Below are 21,440 nucleotides of genomic sequence, written 5' to 3' on the forward strand. Positions count from 1 at the left end.
GTTACCAAAACCACAGCCACCAGATGTTACCGATGGATGGTTTCCAACAGCCCCGGCAAGTTAGAGTTAGGGTTATTTTGGCCGCACTCTTTCAGTGGGAAAAGATTGTGGGAAGCAACTGGAGGAGATTGACACAGCAATGACGGAGGAACAACAAGAGTAGGCTATTCAGCCCATCAGGAGTGCTGCTACATTCAACATAATGGTGATCAATCTCGGGTCATCAAATCCACTCGCTGCTCCATCCCCATATCTATCCCACAATCCCCCAGGACACCAACAATAAAAAAATCTGTCCGTCCCAGTCTTAAAGTCTCCACCCCAGAGACTGAGCGTGCAAAAACCCCCCTGAGGTAGAGAATTCACAACTCAATGAGTGAAGAAATGTCACTTCCCCTCACTCCAAAACCCTCAGACTCTCACCCTGATACCATTCTGGATTTCCGCTGGGGAAGGATGGAGGATATAAGCTCTCGGTTACAAACAACAGTCCAGCACAGGAACAGGCCCTTCAGCCCATCAAGGACAGGCAGCATCCGAGGAGCAGGAGAATCGACTTTTTGGGCAGAAGCTCTTCATCAGGAATCAAGGCTTATGCAGATTCTCCTGCCCCTCGGATGCTGCCTGACCTGCTGTGCTTTTCCAGCACCACACCCTCTATTCTGATCTCTAGCATCTGCAGTCCTCACTTTCGCCCTTCGGCCCATCAAGCCTGCACTGACACGTGATGCCTTTTTAAACTAATTTGCCTCTACGTGGTCTATCCCCCTCTATTCCCTACCTAATCATTTATTAGTCTAGATGCCTGTTACATGTTACTGTTGTATTCACCACTTCCTCTGGCAGCACATTCCAGGCACTTACCACCCTCTGTGTAAATAAATCCTGCCTCTCATCTCCTTTAAACTTTCCTTCTTTTATCTTGAACCTACGTTCCCTAGTAACTGACATTTCTACCCTGGGGAAAAAAAACTCAAGACTATCCATCCTATCCATGCCTCTCATGATTTTGTAATCTCATATGGTTTACAGTGAGGTCACCTCTTCATTCCTCTCAACTCCCGGGAATATCAACCCACATTTACTCAGCCACTTTTCAAAAGACAACTCCCGATCCCACTGTCCCAATGCCAGTACATCCTTCCTTAATCAAAATAAAACTGAAAACTGTGGATGCTGGAAATCAGAAACAGAAACAGAAAGTGCTGGAAAAGCTCAGCAGGTCTGGCAGCATCTGTGGAGAGAAATCACAGTTAATGTCTCGGGTCCAGAGACCCTTCTGCAGAACTGTTCTGGATCTAATTCTGAAGGGGTGGGGAAGGGGGCATTGGATCGGATTTCTCTCCACAGATGTGTCAGACCTGCTGAGCTTTTCCAGCAATTTCTGTTTCTGTTTCTGACATCCTTCCTTAAGTATTCAGACTAAATCTGCGGACTCACCAAAACCCTGTATAACTTCTTTAATCTTGGATTGCAATCCCCTTGCAATAAAGGCGCAGTGTGTTTGCGATCCCCTCTACTTTTCATTATAAAGCTCGCACCTGTAAGAGCTGCCGACAAATCTGTCTGACCACATCCTCGATATCCAGCAGGGGATGGGTAAGGGAGGCAGAGGCTTACAAAATACAGAGGCTGAATTAAAAGGGTGCTCGGTATGTAAATTCAAAATCCTTGCTGAGATACGACAATTCAATAGGAAGATGTTTCCATGGGCAGGAGAGACTAGGACCCAAGGGCCCAGCCTCAGAGGGAAGGGATGATCCTTTAGAATGGAGAGGAGGAAGGACTTCTTCAGCCGGAGGGTGGAAGATCTGTGGAGCTCATTGCTGCAGAGGGCTGTCCTGGCCAAGTCTTCAGAAAGAGATAGATAGTCAGGGGATGAAGGGTTATGGGGAGGAGGCAGGCAGAAGCGATTGAGGAACATATCAACCATGATGGAATGGTGGAACAAACGCGATGGGCTGAATGGCCTAATTCTGCTCTTATATATTATGGTCTTGTTCAATATTCATCTCTTTTATTCAAATTGGAACCTTTCTTCACCCCTTTTCAACTTAACAGGTGGCTCGGGGACAGTACAGTTCAGACACTGTGACAAAGCTCAGTTAGGTGATGCAGTGACAGGCTTCACTGTACCTGCAGCTGAACGTGAATTCCGAAGGGCCCCCACAATCAGCCACTGGGTTACACCTTCCTTTACTGACTGGTCTGAGCTGTGAGGGCTTCACTGCTCGGCCCATCGGGGACCATTCGGCCCCTTGAGTTCGTTCCACCATTCAATGGGATCATGGCTGATCCAACATTCCTCATTTTCCAGCCCTTTTCCCATAATCCATTGTTGCCCTACTGCTCATAGAAGAATTCTGAAATCTTTTAAAGTGACTACAAACTGTAAGGCTCACATTTCCAGACCCACCTTATGGAAAATACAAGTAAGTTTTATTCAATTGATTAACTTAGAGATTCTGTCCTTAGGCTACAGGGCATAGAAAAGAAAGACTGGGATAGTACTATTCAACTTTTACCACAAGACAATGTGCCCTTAAATAAAGGTCTGATTAATAAATGGACCTCTCTTAACAGTGTTAACACAGTGACTACAAGACCATAAAGACATAGGAGCCGAAATTAGGCCATTCAGCCCATCCAGTCTGCTCCACCATTCAGTCATGGTGAATAAGGTTCTCAACCCATTCTCCCGTTTTCTCTGCGTAACCCTTGATCCCATTAACAACCAAAAACCTACCTATCTCCATCTTAAATATACTCAGCGACCTGGCCTCTGCAACCTTCTGTGGCAATAATTTGATATATTCCCCACTCTCTGGCTGAAGACGTTCCTCCTTATCTCCATTCTTGCAGAGGAGATTTACTAGGATGTTGCCTGGTATGGAGGGAAGGTCTTACGAGGAAAGGCTGAGGGACTTGAGATTGTTTTCATTGGAGAGAAGGTGGTTGAGAGGTGACTTAATAGAGACATATAAGATAATCAGAGGGTTAGATAGGGTGGACAGGGAGAGCCTTTTTCCAAGTATGGGGACGGCGAGCACAAGGGGGCATAGCTTTAAAGTGAGGGGTGATAGATATAGGACAGATGTCAGAGGTAGTTTCTTTACTCAGAGTAGTAAGGGTATGGAATGCTTTGCCTGCATCGGTAGTAGATTCTTTAAGTACATTTAAGTCGTCATTAGACAAACATATGGACGTACATGGAATAGTGTAGGTTAGATGGGCTTCAGATTAGTATAACTGGTTGGCGCAACATCGAGGGCCGAAGGGCCTGTACTGCGCTGTAATGTTCTATGTTCTTAAAAGGTTTTCCCTTTACTCCAAGGCTGTACCCTTGGTTCCTAGTCTCTCCTACCAATGGAAACATCTTCCCAACATCCACTCTGTCCAGGGCATTCCATATTCTGTATGTTTCAATCAGATCCCCCCTCATCCTTCTAAACTCCAATGAGTATAAATCCAGAGTCCTCAAACATTCCTCACATGTTAAGCTTTTCATTCCTGGGAACATTCTTATGCATCCTTCCTGAATTATGGAGCCCAAAATTTCTTACAATACCCCAAATGTGGTCTGACCAATCCTTATAGAGCCTCAGGAGTCCATCCTTGCTTTTATATTCTAGTCCTCTCAAAATAAATGCCATCATTGCATTTGCCTTCCTAGCTACTGACTCAACCTGCAAGTTTACCTTGACAGAATCCTGGACTAGGACTCCCAAGTCCCTTTGCACTTCAGATTTCTGAACTTTCTCCCCATTTAGAAAATAGTATATGCCTCTATTCTTCCGACCAAAGTGCATGACCTCACATTTTAAAACAGCGTATTTTAAACAGTGGAAAATAATTCAACGAATCTACATGCATGATGATGCAATTTGGAAAACCTTTGCTTTATTCTTACATGGGACATGGGTGTCACTGGTCAGGCCAGCATTTATTACCTTAATTGCCCTGAGGTCAGTTTAAGAGTCAAACATGTTGTTGTGGGTCTGGAGTCACATGGAGACCAGATCAGGTAAGGATGGCATGGCAGATTTCCTTCCCTGAAGGACATTAGTGAACCAGATGTGACTTCAGAGCAAGTGACAATGGTTACATGGTCACCATTAACTTAGCTTTTTATTCCAGATCATTGTTGCATTCAAATGCCACCATCTGATGTGTGGGATTTGATCTCATGTCCTCAGAACATTAACCAGAGGTTGTGGATTACTAACACAAACACACAGAGAACACTGGAGAAACTCAGCAGGTCTGGCAGCATCTGTGGGGAGAGAAACAGCGTTAACGTTTCCAAACTCAGCCCCACTGTACTCCTTATTCACACACAACTGTGCGGCCAAATTCCGTCCCAACTCCATTTACGAGTTTGCTGATGTTGTAGGTCAGATCTCAAACAACAATGAGACAGAATACAGGCGAGAGATAGAGCGCTTAGTGGCATGGTGTGAAGACAACAGTCTCTCCCTCAAGCTCAGCAAAACAGGAACTGCTGATAGACCTCAGGGAGCAGGGTGGATGGCACACCCCTGTCTGAAGCAGAGGTGGAGATGGTGGACAGCATCAAGTTCCTAAGATCACCAACAATCTGTCCTGATGAAGGGCTTTTGTCTGAAACGTCGATTCTCCTGCTCCTCGGATGCTGCCTGACCTGCTGTGCTTTTCCAGCACCACACTGATCTAGACTCTGGTTTCCAGCGTCGACAGCCCTCACTTTTGCCTAACAATCTGTCCTGGTCCACCCACGTCAACGCTACAGTCAAGAAAGCACAACAACGTCTCTACTTCCTCAGGAGGCTAAGGAAATGCAGCATGTCCACAATAACTCTGACCAATGTTTACAGATGCACCGTAGAAAGCATCCAATCCGGATGTATCACAGTGCGGTACAGCAACTGCTCTGCCCAAGATCACAAGAAACTGCAGCGAGTTGTGAACACAGCCCAGGCCATCACACAAACCAGCCTCCCATCCACTGACTCCATCTACACTGCCCACTGCCTCGGGAAAGCAGCCAACATCATCGAAGACCCCTCCCACCCCAGTTATACTCTCTCCCACCCTCTTCCATGGGGCAGAAGATACAAATGTTTGAAAACACGTAACGACAGAATCATGAACACCTTCTTCCCTGCTGTTACCAAACTTTTGAACAGACCTCTCAAATGTTAATTCTGATCTCTTTTCCTCTGTGCATCTTTTCTGTGGCTGCGACACTGTATTCTGCACTCTGTTCTGCTACTCTGATGCACTTTATATAGTATGATCTGCCTATACAGCACACAAAACAACACTTTTCACTGTATGTCGGTCCATGGGACAACAATAAAATCAGAAGAACCATTTGCCAAACCGAGAATAGAGAGATAGTGACGACTGCAAATGCTGAAGAGTCAAGAGTGGGTACAGAATTCAGATTAGATTCCCTACAGTGTGGAAACAGGCCCTTCGGCCGAACCAGTCCACACCGACCCTCCGAAGAGTAACCCACCCAAGAGCCATTTCCCTCTGACTAATGCACCTAACACTACAGGCAATTTAGCATGGCCAATTCACCCTAACCTGCACATCTTTGGACTGGGGGAGGAAACCAGAGCACCCAGAGGAACCCACACAGACACAGGGAGAATGTGCAAACTACACACAGACAGTCGCCAGAGGCTGGAATCAAACCTGGGATCTCGGTGCTGTGAGGCAGCAGTGCCAACCACTGAGCCACCATGCCACCCAGCTGGAGTTCAGCTGGAAAAAACACAGCAGGTCAAGTAGCCTCAGGGGAGGAGGGGAGTCGACACTTCAGATCAGAACCTTCCATAAGGGGTAGGGGGAAGGGGAATGAGAAATAAATACAGGGAGGGGGGTGGGGCTGAGGGAAAAATTGGTTGGAATGGTGATAGATGGATGGAGGTAGGAAGTGGCTGTGACTGGTCAATGGGAAGGGGGAAAGCAGATATATGGGAAGGAAAGTGGACAGGTAGGATGAGGTTAAAGGGGCAGGATGGAGGGGGAGGGCTGGCAGAGTGGGGAGATTTGGAAGCAGGTGAATTCTATGTTACAGCCGCATGGTTGTAAGCTCCCGAGGTGGAAGTGGAGGTGTTCCCCATCCAGTTTGGGTGTGGTGAAGGTGGCCCAGGATGGACAAGTCATCAGGGGAAGTTGAAATGGCTGGAAACCAGAAGGCCAGGTTGATTGGAACGTTCGGATCCTTCAACCAGTCCCCGAGTTTGTGCTCGGTCACCCTGATGTAGAGGAGACCACATCGGGAACAAGTGATGCAATAAATCAGGTCAGAGGAAATGCAGGTAAATCTCCGCCAGACTTAGAACGATCCTTTGGGGGGCTTTGGGTGGAGCTGAGGGTGGGGAAGGTGTGAGGGCAGGTTTTGCACCTCCTGCAGCTGCAGGGGAAGGGTGACAGTTGAGACTGAGATGAGGAGGAATCTCCTCATTTAGAGGGAGGTGAAACTTTGGAATCCTCCACGCCAGGAGTTTGTGGCGATTCAGTCATCGGGGTTTTGTCGGAGAAGGAGGTTTGTGGTTACTAATCAAACATCCCCCAGGGGATAATGTGTAAAAGTTAGGCCTGAAACAAACATTTACAGAATGAAGGAGGTGGCTTGTAGAATCAGACATCCTTCCACAAAAACCTTGCGTTCTCCTCACATTGTCAGTTTTCTTGAGAAATTATTGATTATTATTTTTTCGTGAGACTGAAGCTGAAACAGACACAAACTCCAGACTCAAACCCAACCAGGCAGACTGGACAGTGGCTGGTTACGTTACTTGCCCACAGTGTAATGGATAACGGCCTGGTTTGCATTTCAATAGCACCTGCCCCTGCCTCAGGCCATCCCTCCATTGAAGTGCTCATGTAGACACACACCGCCCGCCAATTTACAAACGCAGCGAGCTCCCAGAATCAGATCATGTCTCGATCATCGCAAATCTCCAACATTGGCCAGGCCACGGGGTAGGAACTCCTGCTGCCCTGCCTCCAGTTAAACAGTGGCACTGGGATCTTACACATCCACCCGAGGGGGCAAACACACGCACCTCAGCTTAGTTTGTCATCTGAAAGCTAACTGCAGACACAGCTAAGTAGGGAGTAGATGGCTAAACTTGGGAAGGCCCACAAAACGCTGAGTATTTGTAGTCACTCCCAGGACATGGGCATCACTGGCTGGGTCAGCATTTATCGTCCGTCCCTAGTTGACCCTTGAGAAAGCGGCGGTGAGCTGCCCACTGCAGCCCATGAGTCCACCAATATTCCCTCCATGGGAAGAGGAGATCAAAACAGAACCATCTCCCTATGTATGAAGCACAGCAACATTGAAACAGTACAGAAACACACCACTTGGGAAGAAACACGATGACTCTTTCTCTAAAGAGCTCAGCTATGGCCTTTGCCCCCTCCTTCCACCACTCTCTCAAACACACACACGCAGACACACATATGGACACACTCAAATACATATACAAACAAACACAGGCACAAAGACACACACATACACATGCACATGCACGGATAAACGCACAAGCAAACAGAGGCACGCAGATATACACACACACACACACATATACGACATGCACACATACATATATACAGATGTATACACACACAGATACATATGCAGACATGAAGATACACATACAGACAGACATACACAGACACACACGCGGACACAGGGACACGTACACAGACACATTTACATATACGCATACACAGATACATAGACATATATACACACGGATACATATACATACATATATAAACAAACAGACACACACACGCAGACACACAAACAAAGACAAACAGACAGACATACTGACACACAAACACACACTCGAACACATACACGCACACTCAAACACACATATACACACGGACACATATACAGACACACACACATACATATACACATCAGATACACACCGACACACACACCCAGGTACACAACTACCCAGATAGATACACACACCCAGATAGAGATAGATACACACACACAGATATACAGACACACAGATATACAGACACACCCCAGATACACACACACCCATATACACACACACTCAGATACACCACACCCAGATAGAAATACACACACACAGACACCCACGCACACCTAGAAACAGATACACACACAGATATAACACACACAGATATAACACACACAGATATAACACACACAGATATAACACACACAGATCCCCAGACACACACCCAGACACAGATACACACACACACCCAGATATCGACACACACACACCCAGATACACACTCCCAAATACAGATACACACTCACAGACACCCAAATACAGACACACGCCCACACACTCTGATAGATACACACACCCACACACACACAGACACCCACCCACCCAGATACAGACACCCACCCACACACCCAAGTTCAGATACACACCCCCACCCAGACATACACACACCCAGATACAGATACACACACACACCCAGATACAGATACATGCACACACACACAAACACAGTAGTGTAGCTGGCAACAAGCTTATTTTAAAGAACACCAACATAAGGAAAAGGGGCTAGCTAGGAGTGGGATGTAGGGGGTATGTTCCATCATTCAAAGGGTTGTTGTAGCACAGTGGGGTTACGTTACTGGGCTGGAATTCCCATACCCTCATCTAATGGCCTGGGGCCATGGGTTCAACCCCCACCATGGCAGTACGTGGAATTAAAATTCAGCAATTTTAATCTTTCACAGGAAGTGGGCATCGCTGTCAAGAATTTGTTGCCCCTCCCTAGCTGCCCCTTGAGCTGACTGTCTTGCTCGGCCGTTTCAGAGGGCAGTTAAGAATCAAAGATAATATTCCATCAAATGTGAACTTATAAAGCTTCTTTCAATGGCAGTCATCAACTGCAAGAAATAGTTAATAGTTCACTCATGTCCAATAGAGATGGACCTGCCATTCCTTACCTGGTCTAGTCTATACAAGGCTGCAGACCCATAGCAATGGCATTGACTCTGAACTGCCCTGAGAAACTTCCAACCAAGACACTCAGTCACAGGCAGCTCTCCATCACTTTCTCCAGGACAGTTAGGTACAGGGTAACAATTGCTGGCCTGACCAATGAGTTCCACAGCCCATGGGAGAAGAATACAAAAATATCTATTTTCAAGTTCAACTGCTTTGCACCTTACCCTGCTGTTCCTCAATTCGCTGGAAGTGTATTTAAGTGTCAGACCTAAAGGGTGGATCACACCAATGGATTGGTAAGATAGAGCCATAGAGTCATAGAGATGTACAGCACGGAAACAGACCCTTCGGTCCAACCCGTCCATGCCAACCAGATATCCCAACCCGATCTAATCCTATCTGCCAGCACCCGGCCCATATCCCTCCAAACCCTTCCTATTCATATACCCATCCAGATGCCTTTTTAATGTTGCAATTGTACCAGCCTCCACCACTTCCTCTGGCAGCTCATTCCATACATGTACCACCCTCTGCGTGAAAAAGTTTCCCCTTAGGTCTCTTTTATATCTTTCTCCTCTCACCCTAAACCTGTGCCCTCTCCTTCTGGACTCACCGACCCCAGGGAAAAGACTTTGCCTATTTATCCTATCCTTGCCCCTCATAGTTTTGTAAACCTCTATAAGGTCACTCCTCAGCCTCCGACGCTCCAGGGAAAACAGCCCCAGCCTGTTCAGCCTCTCCCTATAGCTCAAACCCTCCAACCCTGGCAACATCCTTGTAAATCTTTTCTGAACCCTTATATTGAAGGATTAATACAAGTTGCCAACAGGAAGAGCTAGCACTCCTGTCAACACAGGGAAAAGGTGTGTCTGAGAATATTCAGCACCTCATCACGGAGATTATAAAAGTAAAAGGAGTGTTGTTACAATTATATAAGGTAGTGGTGAGACCACACCCGGAATATAGTGTCCAGTTTTGGTCTCCTTATTTGAGGAAGGATGTGGTGGCACTGGAAGCAGTTCAGAGGAAGTTCACCGTATTGATTCCAGGAATGGAAGAAGCAGTTGAACAGTTTGGGCTTGTACTCGCTGGAGTTCAGTAGAACGGGGAGGGGGTTTGGGGAATCTGATTGAGGGGATTGATAAAGTGGTTACTGAAAAGCTGTTCCCCCTTTGTGGGACAGTCTCAAACATGAGGTCATAGGAATAGAGTGAGAGGAGGGAGGTTCAAAACTGGGATGAGGAGAAATTACTTCTGTTAGAGGGTGGTGAATCTGTGGAACTCTCTGCCCCAGACAGCAGCGGAGGCAGAATCCATCACCAGATTCAAGAAAGCAATCGATATGTTTCTGATGAAGGGCTAAAGGGCTGTGGGAGCAGGGAGAAAGTGGCGTTGTGACCAAGATAAGATCAGCCATGATCATGTTAAATAGGGGAGCAGGTTTAATGGGCTGAATTGCCTATTCCTTCTCCTCATCTTTATGTTCCTATGTAGAATGCAGCTCAGAGGCATGTTTGAACAAAATGCAAGACAATATGCACCCAGCCTTCTGGGGGTGAATTTAACCTCTCTAACTCAGTGCCTGCTCTCAAGACGTTTCTGAAATCTTCTACCATCTGCCACACCTTTGACCATCTACCCTTAGGTGCCTGGTTTGGTGGGACACTATACCCATCGAGCATCTTCAATCAAAGATTTGTGACACATGGCATACAGGAACACAATAATAAAAGGCGGCCATTCAGCCCCTCCACTGTTCTGCTATTTGACCTGGATCATGGCTATTCTGTGGCCCGCAGGTGCTACACAAATGCAAGCTTGCCTCAGCACAATCCAGAAACACCCAGCATCGATGTGAGAACAAAAACAAAAGAAACACGAGAAATTGAAGCCAGTGAGTTCGGATCTCTTCTTTCCCTGAAGAGAGGAAGGAAGCATGTGTTCCTGAGACCTCAAAACAAAACCATGCCGAGAATCCGCTCACAAATTCCCGGTATCTTTTCCATTTTTGGTGTGGGGGGGGGAGAAATCAGTTGGATTGAGGGTGGCTTGATCCACATTGTTAAATCTAAATGTAAAATCCAGCATTTCCTCAGCACTGCCTCCTGCTCAGAAGCTGACCCACAGCTTTGCTCATTAGCGACTCACAACCAAACAACACTTCCATCTCCCACACTTCAGCTGGCTCCTGTTCATTTAACATTAGCATGGTCTTTCTAACACAGCTCACACTTAAATATAGACACACCAGCAACAGAACAGATCCAGCCTGCCTTTCAAACAGGAAGGAATTCGATGTTAACCACCTGGATCTAGAGGTTGAGAATAGTTGGACAGTATTTATCAGCACAGCAGGTCAGGCAGCATCCGAGGAGCAGGGGGGGGGGGAAAATTGACATTTCGGGCAAAAGCCCTTCATCAGGAATGAATTCCTGATGAAGGGCTTTTGCCCGAAATGTCGATTTTCCTGCTCCTCAAATGCTGCCTGACCTGCTGTGATTTTCCAGCACCACTCTAATCTAAACTCTGATCTCCAGCATCTGCAGTCCTCACTTTTGCCTAGTGTTAATCAGCTAACATTTCAAGTCTAGATGACTGTTCATCAGCATTTATCCTGTCCCCTTCCACAATTCAGTTCTGATGAAGAGTTATCTAGACTTGAAACCTTATCTTGCTCTCTCTCCCCATGGATACTGCCTGACCCACTGTGATCTCCAGCATTTGTTGTTTTCGGTACAGATTCCAGTACCTGCAGTAATGTGCTGCTGAACAGTATTAATGTTACAGATTCACAGCATTGACTTGTCTGCATCTGCCAGCCCTTGCCCCCCCCCATCATCATCAAGCACACAGGGTTTTCAATGACAATTAACGCATCAATCTACATTTCTTTTGCCATAACTGATTAAAAAAGAATTCCAAATCTCTGCACTCTGACTGCAAAATCTCCCTTCCAGCCAAACCGAATGTAAGTTTCATTTGAAAGGGGGAAAGAGAGTGATGAGGGATCACATCCTGGATCAATTTTTATGACTTTAGTCCCAATCTCTGTCTCTCCTAACGCTGTTCAAACCAGAGAGAGAGAGAGAGAGCGATTCATTTTAAAAAAGCATGGTGTGGGTAACATGTCTGATTCCTCAGAAATCGATCCTCTTTATGATTTCCTCACATCCCACAGTCGGTTTCCCACCTCCCCCCTCCCCCCTCCCCTTGAAACGTCCCAAACCGGATAAACCGACTCAGAGATTAGTTCCTTCCACACAACGTTCAGCAGCGGCTTCCTCCCTCGATTATCTTTGCAATCTCTCACATCCAAATACCAAACTCCTAAATCCTGCCAATCGGACTCTGAGAGTCGCATTCTCTGGTCTTTTATGTAGCAGTTCCCCTTTATCGCTCCGATGTTATCTTGTGAGTGTGTGAGAGAGTCTTAAAATGATCGTGACACCCCACACACAAAAAAATCAACATCTGAACAGAGAGAGAGAGAGAGAGAGAGAGAGAGACACAATATGCAGAAACTGACAGCTCGTTGCCACACTCTGGAAACGCTGTTACTGAGACTCTCTCCCTCTCTCTGATCAAGTGAATCCGACCGGGATCCTGCTTTAAATTTGTTTAAATTTCTTGTTGCTGAAGGATTCCTAAAGACCAAAGCCCATGTGACTCGGCGCTGAGTGAAACTTTGTCGCAACATTCCTTCACACCCAACACACAGCGTGTCTTAATTAGCCAACACACACTACCTCAGCGAAAGCCAAACGAAAATCCACTGTATCTCAGCTACGACCAAGTGTAACACACTGTCTTGGTGAAGACCAATTGTAACTCTGCATCTCAGATAAAACCAAATGCAATATGCTGTCTCAGTTCAGACCAAAGCTAACACTCAGTTATTAATTAAGAACAAACGAATACAGTGTATCTCAGCTAAGACTAAATGTAACATTGTCTCTCAGCTAAGATCAAACGAAATACATTATCTCAGCTAAGACTACAGAAGTAAGACAATGTATCTCAGTTAAGACCAAATGTAACATTCTGTATCTCAGCTAAGACTAAGTGTAACATTGTATCTCAGCTAAGATCAAACGAAATACTGTATTTCAGCTGAGATTATAAAAAGACACTAAAAACATCCCAATCACCTGTACATTAGTTAAAGCAAAACTGCAACAACGCTGCATTTCAGTTAAAAGCAAAATGCAACAATACGATCTCCGTTAAGACCAAAATCTAACCTGTTCCCTTAGTCAACACCCCAGTACACTGTATCTCTTTAACAGTAAAATGTAACCCATTGTATCGGAGCTAAATCGCAAGTCCTGCTGCATCTGAGTTACCACCCAAACGCAACTCAAGTCTAAATACCACCCCCCCTCACTATCACAACTAAAGTGCTACCGCTCCCCGGAGCAGTCTCTCACACAAGGAACAAGGGGAAGGGGGTGGGGAGGGGGCTATGACTGCACTCACCCCACCCCATCCTCAGGCTTCCCCCCCCCCCCCAGGCCATCATCGAGCCCGCGGTACTAGCCCGGCCGGGGCTACGAGACCCTGTCCCAGTCCCAGGGACCAGCAGACTCGGTATCAGACGGGGAAGAAGAAACACACTTTCCAAAACCCCCAACCCCTCCACCCCACCGTCCCCCTCCCCACCCCCCACCCCCCACCGCAGCTCCCCACACATACACCCCCCAACCACCTCCCCTCCCCACAAACACAGCCCACCCACCCCCATCAGCTGTTTTTATCAATGTAACTTTTCATACATTCAAGGGGCCGGTGAGAAGAATTGTTGTTTGTTGATTAAGTGACGGTTCTGCTTTACTTACCTTTCAGAGATCTGGGCTTCGCTTGCTTTCGGCGAGACATCCTAAAGGGCATTAAACAGCCCTTCTTCAAAGACTTGGGTCTGGGGTCCTTCCTGTGTACTCTCTACTAAAAGCCCCCTTGACACGTTAACAGCTCGCTCCCCTCAATAAAATGTTGCTTTCTCTGTCTCTTTCTCTCTCTCTCTCTCTCTCTCTGTCTATCCCACAGAATTAAAATAAACAGTTCATTGTCTTGTCCACTCGTTCACACTCTCCCAGAGAGGAAAAAAAATTAAGCAGCATCCAGGAAAATTAAGTAAAAGCTTCAGAAGACTGTCTTAAATCTGTAAATTCCACCATCAGAATTGTAGCATTTCTTGTACCCTCGCATTGGGAAGGGAATGCACTACAGGGAGTAAAAAGAAATTAAAAAATCAAACGTATTTAAAATAAAAAATATAAACTGGGAAGCTTACATTACTTTTTTTGCTGCATTCTAAAGGCTACAGATCTTTTTTTTCCTTACGGGGAGGGCTAGTTATTATATACATTTTTAAAAAAAATTCCTACTGGAATCAGAGCTTGTTAAGGGTTCTAAGTCTTCGCGTTCAAGTGGAAGCGATTCCCCCACTCCCTCCTCAACACAAACCTGCAAAGTCTTGGACTGCGCTGTCGCTCCGGTAGTCCACATAATAATGGAAAATTTAAACAAGGCCCCAAACCCATCAGGATAGCTCCAGTGGGGGGGCCTTCCCCACAGGGACACGCACTGTACGTAACCACTGAGGAAATCATTGTCAGCTTCAGAGTGCACGCCTTGCTGCATATGATGAATTCTAAAGCCATTAGCAAGATCTGGACTTCTGGATTCGCCGTCCCCATCAAAAACTCCGGATCTGGAGCCTTTGTGCTCTTAACTGCTCGCTGCTGCAGCCGCTGCTCCTGCCTTGTTTTGTATCCCTATTCCCCCCCCCCCCCGCCCCCGTCACTCTCTCTTCCCACTTTGCAAAAGGCATCTTCTGAAGCTGTACTCTTCCCCCTTCTGGTTGGTACTTGCACTGTGCAAGTCCTGTATTTTATCCCTGCTCCAACTCAATTCAGGAATAAATATCCTTTCTCATAAAAAAAGGATTATTTGTCTTTGATTGTTTTGCTGCTGGTGTACTTTCTTTTCTCTCTCTCCAGGATTCTCAGGCGCTTTTGGTTTTTTTGCCTCTTGCTTGTTCTTGATTTCTTTTATTTTGATCTGAGTAGAATATGCGGAAAGTTGAGTTGCAAACATTTTAATGGTTGTCGTCCTGATGGAAGTTGCAATGTTTGTTTTGAAATCTGTAACGTTGTAAAAGGTGCAATATTTGGATAGTTATCAACTTTTTTTGTAAAACTTATTTATATTTTGAAAACAGTTACATTTTGGAAGCTTGTATCCATCTCAAAGTTTGTGTTTTGGAACTTATTGTGAAAGTTGCAATATTTGGAAAATTATAAAATTTGTTTTGAAAGTTGTTTATATTTTGACAACTGTAACATTTTGGAAGCTTGTATCCATCTCAAAGTTGCAATGTTTTGAAACTTATAATATTGTGAATGTTGTAATATTTTGGAAGATATAAAATTTGCTTTGAAAGCTACACATTTTTGAAAAGTGCAACAGTTTGGAAACTTGTTACTACCTCAAAACTTTATATATAATACTTTATAATTTTATAAAAGTTGTAAGATTTTTGAAGTTGCTAAACTTGCTTGAAAAATTATATACATTTTAGAATGATAATATTTTGAAGCACTGTAAAGGTAACAATGATTTGATATTTGTAATATATTGGATATGTGAAATTTGTAATACTTGGTGATCATTGTGAAATTTTGTATATTGTAGACAACCAGTCCTGTTGTCATTTTATTATTGCATTCTTTTAAGACAAATGATTGTTGTGTTTGAAAGGTAGGAATAAAGAATACAGAATATCCCTCTCTCTCAACCAATAGGTGTTGTAAGTATAAATACATGGAAACAGATACATAGAGGAGAAATGTTATTTTGGAAATTGCAGAAAAGCAGTTGAGAATAACGTTAATACCTGAAAGCAGTCTGTTTTGGGTTTGGTTTAAAGTGATGCGCAAAGGACCATCATTTGAAAGTTTCAATTCTAAAATGATTTCCTTTAAGGCAAAAGAAACTTTAATTTCGATAACACTATTTAGAATGTAGGAGCATCATAAAGTAAATTGCAGCTGTTGAGTGCCTTGTGAAGTGTGGTCACTGTCTGTTTATTCACAGAAAGGTCTCATGGAGTCATACAGCTTGGAAACAGGCTGTTTGGCCATGCTGACCAGGTTTGCTAAACTAAACTAGTCCCATTTTCCTGCAGTTGGCCCATATCCCTCCAAACCCTTCCTGTTCATATACCCATCCAGATGCCTTTTAAATGTTGTAATTGTACCAGCCTCCACCACTTCCTCTGGCAGCTCATTCCATATACATACCACCCTCTACGTGAAAAGGTTGCCCCTTAGGTCTCTTTTAAATCTTTCCACTCTCACCCTAAACCTATGACCTCTAGTTTTGGACTCCCCTACCCTGGGGAAAAGACCTTGACCTATCACTCTATCCATGCCCCTCACAATTTTATAAACCGCAATCAGGACACCTCTCAGCCTCCGATGCTGCAGGGAAGGGGGAATTGGCCTATCCAGCCTCTCTTTATATCTCAAAACCTTCGGCCTTGGATACGGTGGGCAGCAGTTAAATGCTTCATCTGGAAGATGGTGCTGCAATAATGTGACCAACTCCCCGCCCCCCCCCCCCAGCCGACTGTGCCAGCAGGGCCAGCTCAGAGAGGAGGGGTTCCAGACACACATGTAGGACTTGAGGTCACACCTTCCAAGGTTACCAGTTAATTGTTGCAATTGTACCAGCCGCCACCATCTCCTCTGGCAGCTCATTCCATACACACGCACTTGCACAATGTTCTCATCGCTGTCATTTTGGAAACGGCTTAGATGGAAATTCCATTCTTCTCGTCCTATTCACAGCCTCGGGGCATTAGAGAGCTTTTTGAAGGGCTGTTGTCATGGGAAGGTTCAGAAGCCAACATTCCACAAACATCTGGTTTGAAGACGGAAACTTTGGACTGGACGTCTCACCACTCTGTCCAGTAGAAAGATCAAAGGTCATCCCCAAAGCAACAAGACTCCATTTTACCCAAGAATGGGGCTTCATGCCAGCCAACCTGATTGGTCAATAATTTTTTCAGATCCACCCAGAATTCAGCAGTGGAGACAGCTGGAACTGCACACAGGACCATAAGACCATAAGGCATAGGAGTGGAAGTAAGGCTATTTGGCCCATCTAGTCCGCTCCGCCATTCAAGCATGGCTGATGGGCATTTCAAAGCTACTTACCCACACTCTCCCCATAGCCCTTAATTCCTTGCGAGTTCAAGAATTTATCAATCTCTGCCTTGAAGACTTTTAACGTCCCGGCCTCCACTGGGTTCCATGGCAATGAATTCCACAGGCCCACCACTCTCTGGCTGAAAAAATGTCTCCCCATTTCCATTTTAAATTGACCCCCCCCCCCAACAATTTTAAGGCTGTGCCCATTGGTCCTAGTATCCCCACCTAACAGAAACAAATTCCCAGCCTCCACCCTTTCTAAGCTATGCATTATCTTGTAAGTTTCTATTAGATCTCCCTTCAACCTTCTAAACTTGAATGAATACAATCCCAGAATGCTCAGCCGTTCATCGTATGTTAGGCCCACCATGCCAGGGTATCATCTATATATATATAGTCCAGTTTTTAGAGCCATATCGAAGAGTTGAAAGGCTAGCTGCCTTATACACAAGGATCCTGGTCTCAGCACAGTGGCCATGGTCACCAAAGACTCTCATCTTCAAGTATCCGAAGTCAGTGCTTGCAGATCGGATGTGATGTTTAATCTCCATATCGATGTCAACCTTAGATGAGAGGTGACTTCCCGAGAAGGGGAATGTTCCATGTTTGGAAACATTTTTCCATTGATCGTAATGGAGGGATAGGCTGGATCTTGACCTGACATGGGTTGGTAAAGGATTGGAGTCTTTTTGAGGTTGAGGCTGAGACCAATTCTTTGGAATGCTTCCGTGAAGGTGATAAGGGAGGATTGAAGATTCCCTTCCGGGACAGAAGAGATTGACACCCGAACACTATAGTTCCACAAGTGAGGTTGGTGTCATTTTCTTATTGGGCTCCAACCAGTTGAAGTTGGGAAGTTTTCTGACCATCCTGTCGATAATGTCCACACCGCTGGGAACCTTGGTCTTGACAAGGTGCAGATTTGGTGGTGATGAAAATGAAGAAGTAGATGGTGGTGAGGACACTTCCCTGCTTGACCCCTGTCCTGACCTCAAAGGATTCGGTCATCTTTCCATTGGTGAGAACAGTCACTGACATCATGTCATGGAGGGGATGGAGGATGTTGATGAAGTTCACTGGACAGCTGGCCTTTGACAGGATCTTCCGTAACACTTCCTGATTGACAGACTGATGAGCCGTGCTCAGGCCAATGAAGGCCATGTCTTCATTCCCAAAGCAACAACCAGTGCAGATGCCTCATCTACTCCTCAATGTGTATCAAATGCCAGCAGAAGCAACTGAAGATGAAGAAACAGTTCGTAAAAAAAACCTCTAAGATGAGCAACTTCATGAACCAAGCAGCCTAGAGAGCGCCCAACAATGTTTTCACCAAAATCTCCAGAGAGCTAATTTTCATGGAGTGGCAGAAACAGGGAAAGAGCCGAAGACAGCTATTACCTCCGGCTGTGAAGACACCATGGGCTACGGGAAACACCAAGACTGGTTTGGCAAGAATGATCACATCATGCAAGACCTCATTGACAAAACAAGGAAAGTTGTCCGTGCGTCCACAATGACATCACCAGCGAGACAAAGAGGAGAACTCAGCAACAAGGGAAATAAAGAACCAATGGGGGGAGGGGGTGGGTGGAAACTAAGGAGCTGTTGCTCATTGTTGACAAGAACCAGGCTTTCCTCAGGGCCACCTCAGCAATACACAGAGCCCACAGCCTCTGCCTCAAACTGGTGCAGAGTAAGGATAACACCCATTAGAGAGGGAGAGAAACCATCAGCTTCTGATGGAGAGATCACTTCAACAAACTCCTAACTCACAGACCAATCAGCAATGAGGACGTGTTTGAGGAAACCTTCCAGCTCCCCATTGAAGATTTGGATGTAGTTTTGTTCGCTGAGCTGGAAGGTTCATTTTCAGACATAAGGGCGATGTTGGTAATGGTTCATTTTCGTAACCATACGAGGTAACATCTTCAGTGAGCCATCGAATGAAGCACTGGTGGTGTAGCCCGATTTCTATTTATATGCTTGATTTTCCTAGGATTGGTGGTCATTGCCTGTGGTGACATAATTTCCTATGATGATGTCATTTCTGGTTCTTTTTCTCTGGGGGTGGTAAATGGGATCCAAGTCAATATGTTGATTGATAGTGTTCCAGTTGGAATGCCGTGCTTAGGGAATTCTCGTGCATGTCTCTGTTTGGCTTGTCCTAGGATGGATATGTTGTCCTAGTCGAAGTGGTGTCCTTCTGCATCCATATGTAAGGGTATTAATGAGAAAGGGTCATGTCTTTTTGTGCCGAGTTGATTTCATGTATCCTGGTGGCTAGTTTTCTGCCTGTTTATTTAACTTTGGAAATGATGTAACCACAGGTGAAGTGAATACTGCAGTTCAGAGTTAGTTCCATATTCAAACAGTGTTCTCTGGTTTTACGCAGAGCTTGCCCCGCTGGTCCCTAGTGGGAGGTACTATTTCCCTCATTATTCTCTTCACTTTGATAATCTTACTGAATATCTGAGGATTCCACTAAACCTTAGCCACCAGTGTATTTTCATGGACCCTCACTTCTCTCTGAATAGGTTTTAATGTTCATATTTGCATTTTCCATACTTCACTGGGACCTCTGTAGTTGACTCCTGTTCTACACGTATACGTCTCTATTCTTCCTTAATCTGTCCTGATCATTCACATAGACATGGCGCATTCACTGGGATTGATGGTCCAAAAGGGAACATTTTTGGCCTGAACTCTCCCCAGTTATGTTTGGAACACACCCCAAACCACAAACTGTTAATGATGAGGGTGATATTAGTGATGAAGTTGATGTTAGTGATGGTGGTGATGGGAGTGATGCGGGTGATGAGAGAGTTGAGGGTGATGTTAATGATGAGGGTTATGTTGGTGAGGAGGGTGATTTTAGTGATGAGGGTGATTTTAGTGATGGGAGTGATGTTAGTGATTGAGGTGATGTTAGTGATGAGGGTGATGTTGGTAATGGTGGTGATGGTAGTGATGTTAGTGATGGGGAGTGATGTTAATGATGGGAGTAATGTTAGTACCAAGGGCGATGCTAGTAATGGGAGTGATATTAGTGATGTTAGTGATGAGGGTGATGTGGGTAATGTTCATGATGGGACTGATGTTAGTGATGATGATGATGCTTGTGATGGGGGTGATGTTAGTGATGGGGGTGATGTTAGTGATGGGTTTGATGATAGTGATGTTAGTGATGAGGGTGACAGTGATGTGAGTGACGTTAGTGATGAGGGTGATGTTAGTAATAGGAATGATGTTGGTGATGAGGGTGATGTTAGTGATGGAAGTGATGTTAGTGATGGAGGTGATTGGAGTGATGGTGTAATGTTAGTGATGACTGTGATGTCAGTAATGGGAGTGATGTTAGTGATGGGAGCGATGTTAATGATGGGTTTGATGTTAATGATAGGGGTGATGTTGGTGATTAGGGTTATGTCAGTGATGAGGGTGATGTTAGTGATGAGGGTGATGTTAGTGATGAAGTTGATGTTAGTGACGTGGTTGATGTTAGTCTTTGGAATGATGTTAGTGATGAGGGTGATGTTGGTGATGAGGGTGATGTTGTGATGAAGTTGATGTTAGTGAGGTGGTTGATGTTAGTCTTTGGAATGATGTTGGTGATCAGGATGATGTTAGTGAAGGGGGTGATGTTACTGATGGGTGTGATGTTCGTGATGAGGGTGATGAGGGTGATGTTAGTGATGAGGGTGATGTTAGTGATGGAAGTGATGTTAGTGATGGGGGTGATTGGAGTGATGGTGTAATGTTAGTGATGACTGTGATGTCAGTAATGGGAGTGATGTTAGTGATGGGAGCGATGTTAATGATGGGTTTGATGTTAATGATAGGGGTGATGTTGGTGATAAGGGTTATGTCAGTGATGAGGGTGATGTTAGTGATGAGGGTGATGTTAGTGATGAAGTTGATGTTAGTGACGTGGTTGATGTTAGTCTTTGGAATGATGTTAGTGATGAGGGTGATGTTGGTGATGAGGGTGATGTTGTGATGAAGTTGATGTTAGTGAGGTGGTTGATGTTAGTCTTTGGAATGATGTTGGTGATCAGGATGATGTTAGTGAAGGGGGTGATGTTACTGATGGGTGTGATGTTCGTGATGAGGGTGATGAGGGTGATGTTAGGGATGAGGGTGATGTTCGTGATGGGGGTGATGTTAGTGATGGGAGTGATGATAGAGATGGGAGTGATGTTAGTGATGAGGGTGATGAGAGTGATGTCAGTGCTGAGGGGGATGTTAGTGATGAGGCTGATGAGAGTGA

General features: G+C 45.2%; 1 protein-coding gene across 3 annotated transcripts in view; it reads right to left on the reverse strand.

The window, feature by feature from the left end:
- The window catches only part of znf521 (zinc finger protein 521), a 603,804-nt gene extending 589,387 nt beyond the window's left edge, over nucleotides 1-14,417 (reverse strand). For all 3 annotated transcript variants that reach the window (XM_072569704.1, XM_072569705.1, XM_072569703.1), the window contains exon 1: nucleotides 13,796-14,417. In XM_072569704.1, coding sequence (XP_072425805.1) covers nucleotides 13,796-13,847 — 52 coding nt within the window. In that variant the 5' untranslated portion in view covers nucleotides 13,848-14,417. The remainder of the gene's footprint in view (nucleotides 1-13,795) is intronic.
- Nucleotides 14,418-21,440: the final 7,023 nt, after the last annotated feature.

Source organism: Chiloscyllium punctatum, chromosome 5, assembly GCF_047496795.1.
Source record: "Chiloscyllium punctatum isolate Juve2018m chromosome 5, sChiPun1.3, whole genome shotgun sequence".
Lineage (NCBI taxonomy): Eukaryota > Metazoa > Chordata > Chondrichthyes > Orectolobiformes > Hemiscylliidae > Chiloscyllium > Chiloscyllium punctatum.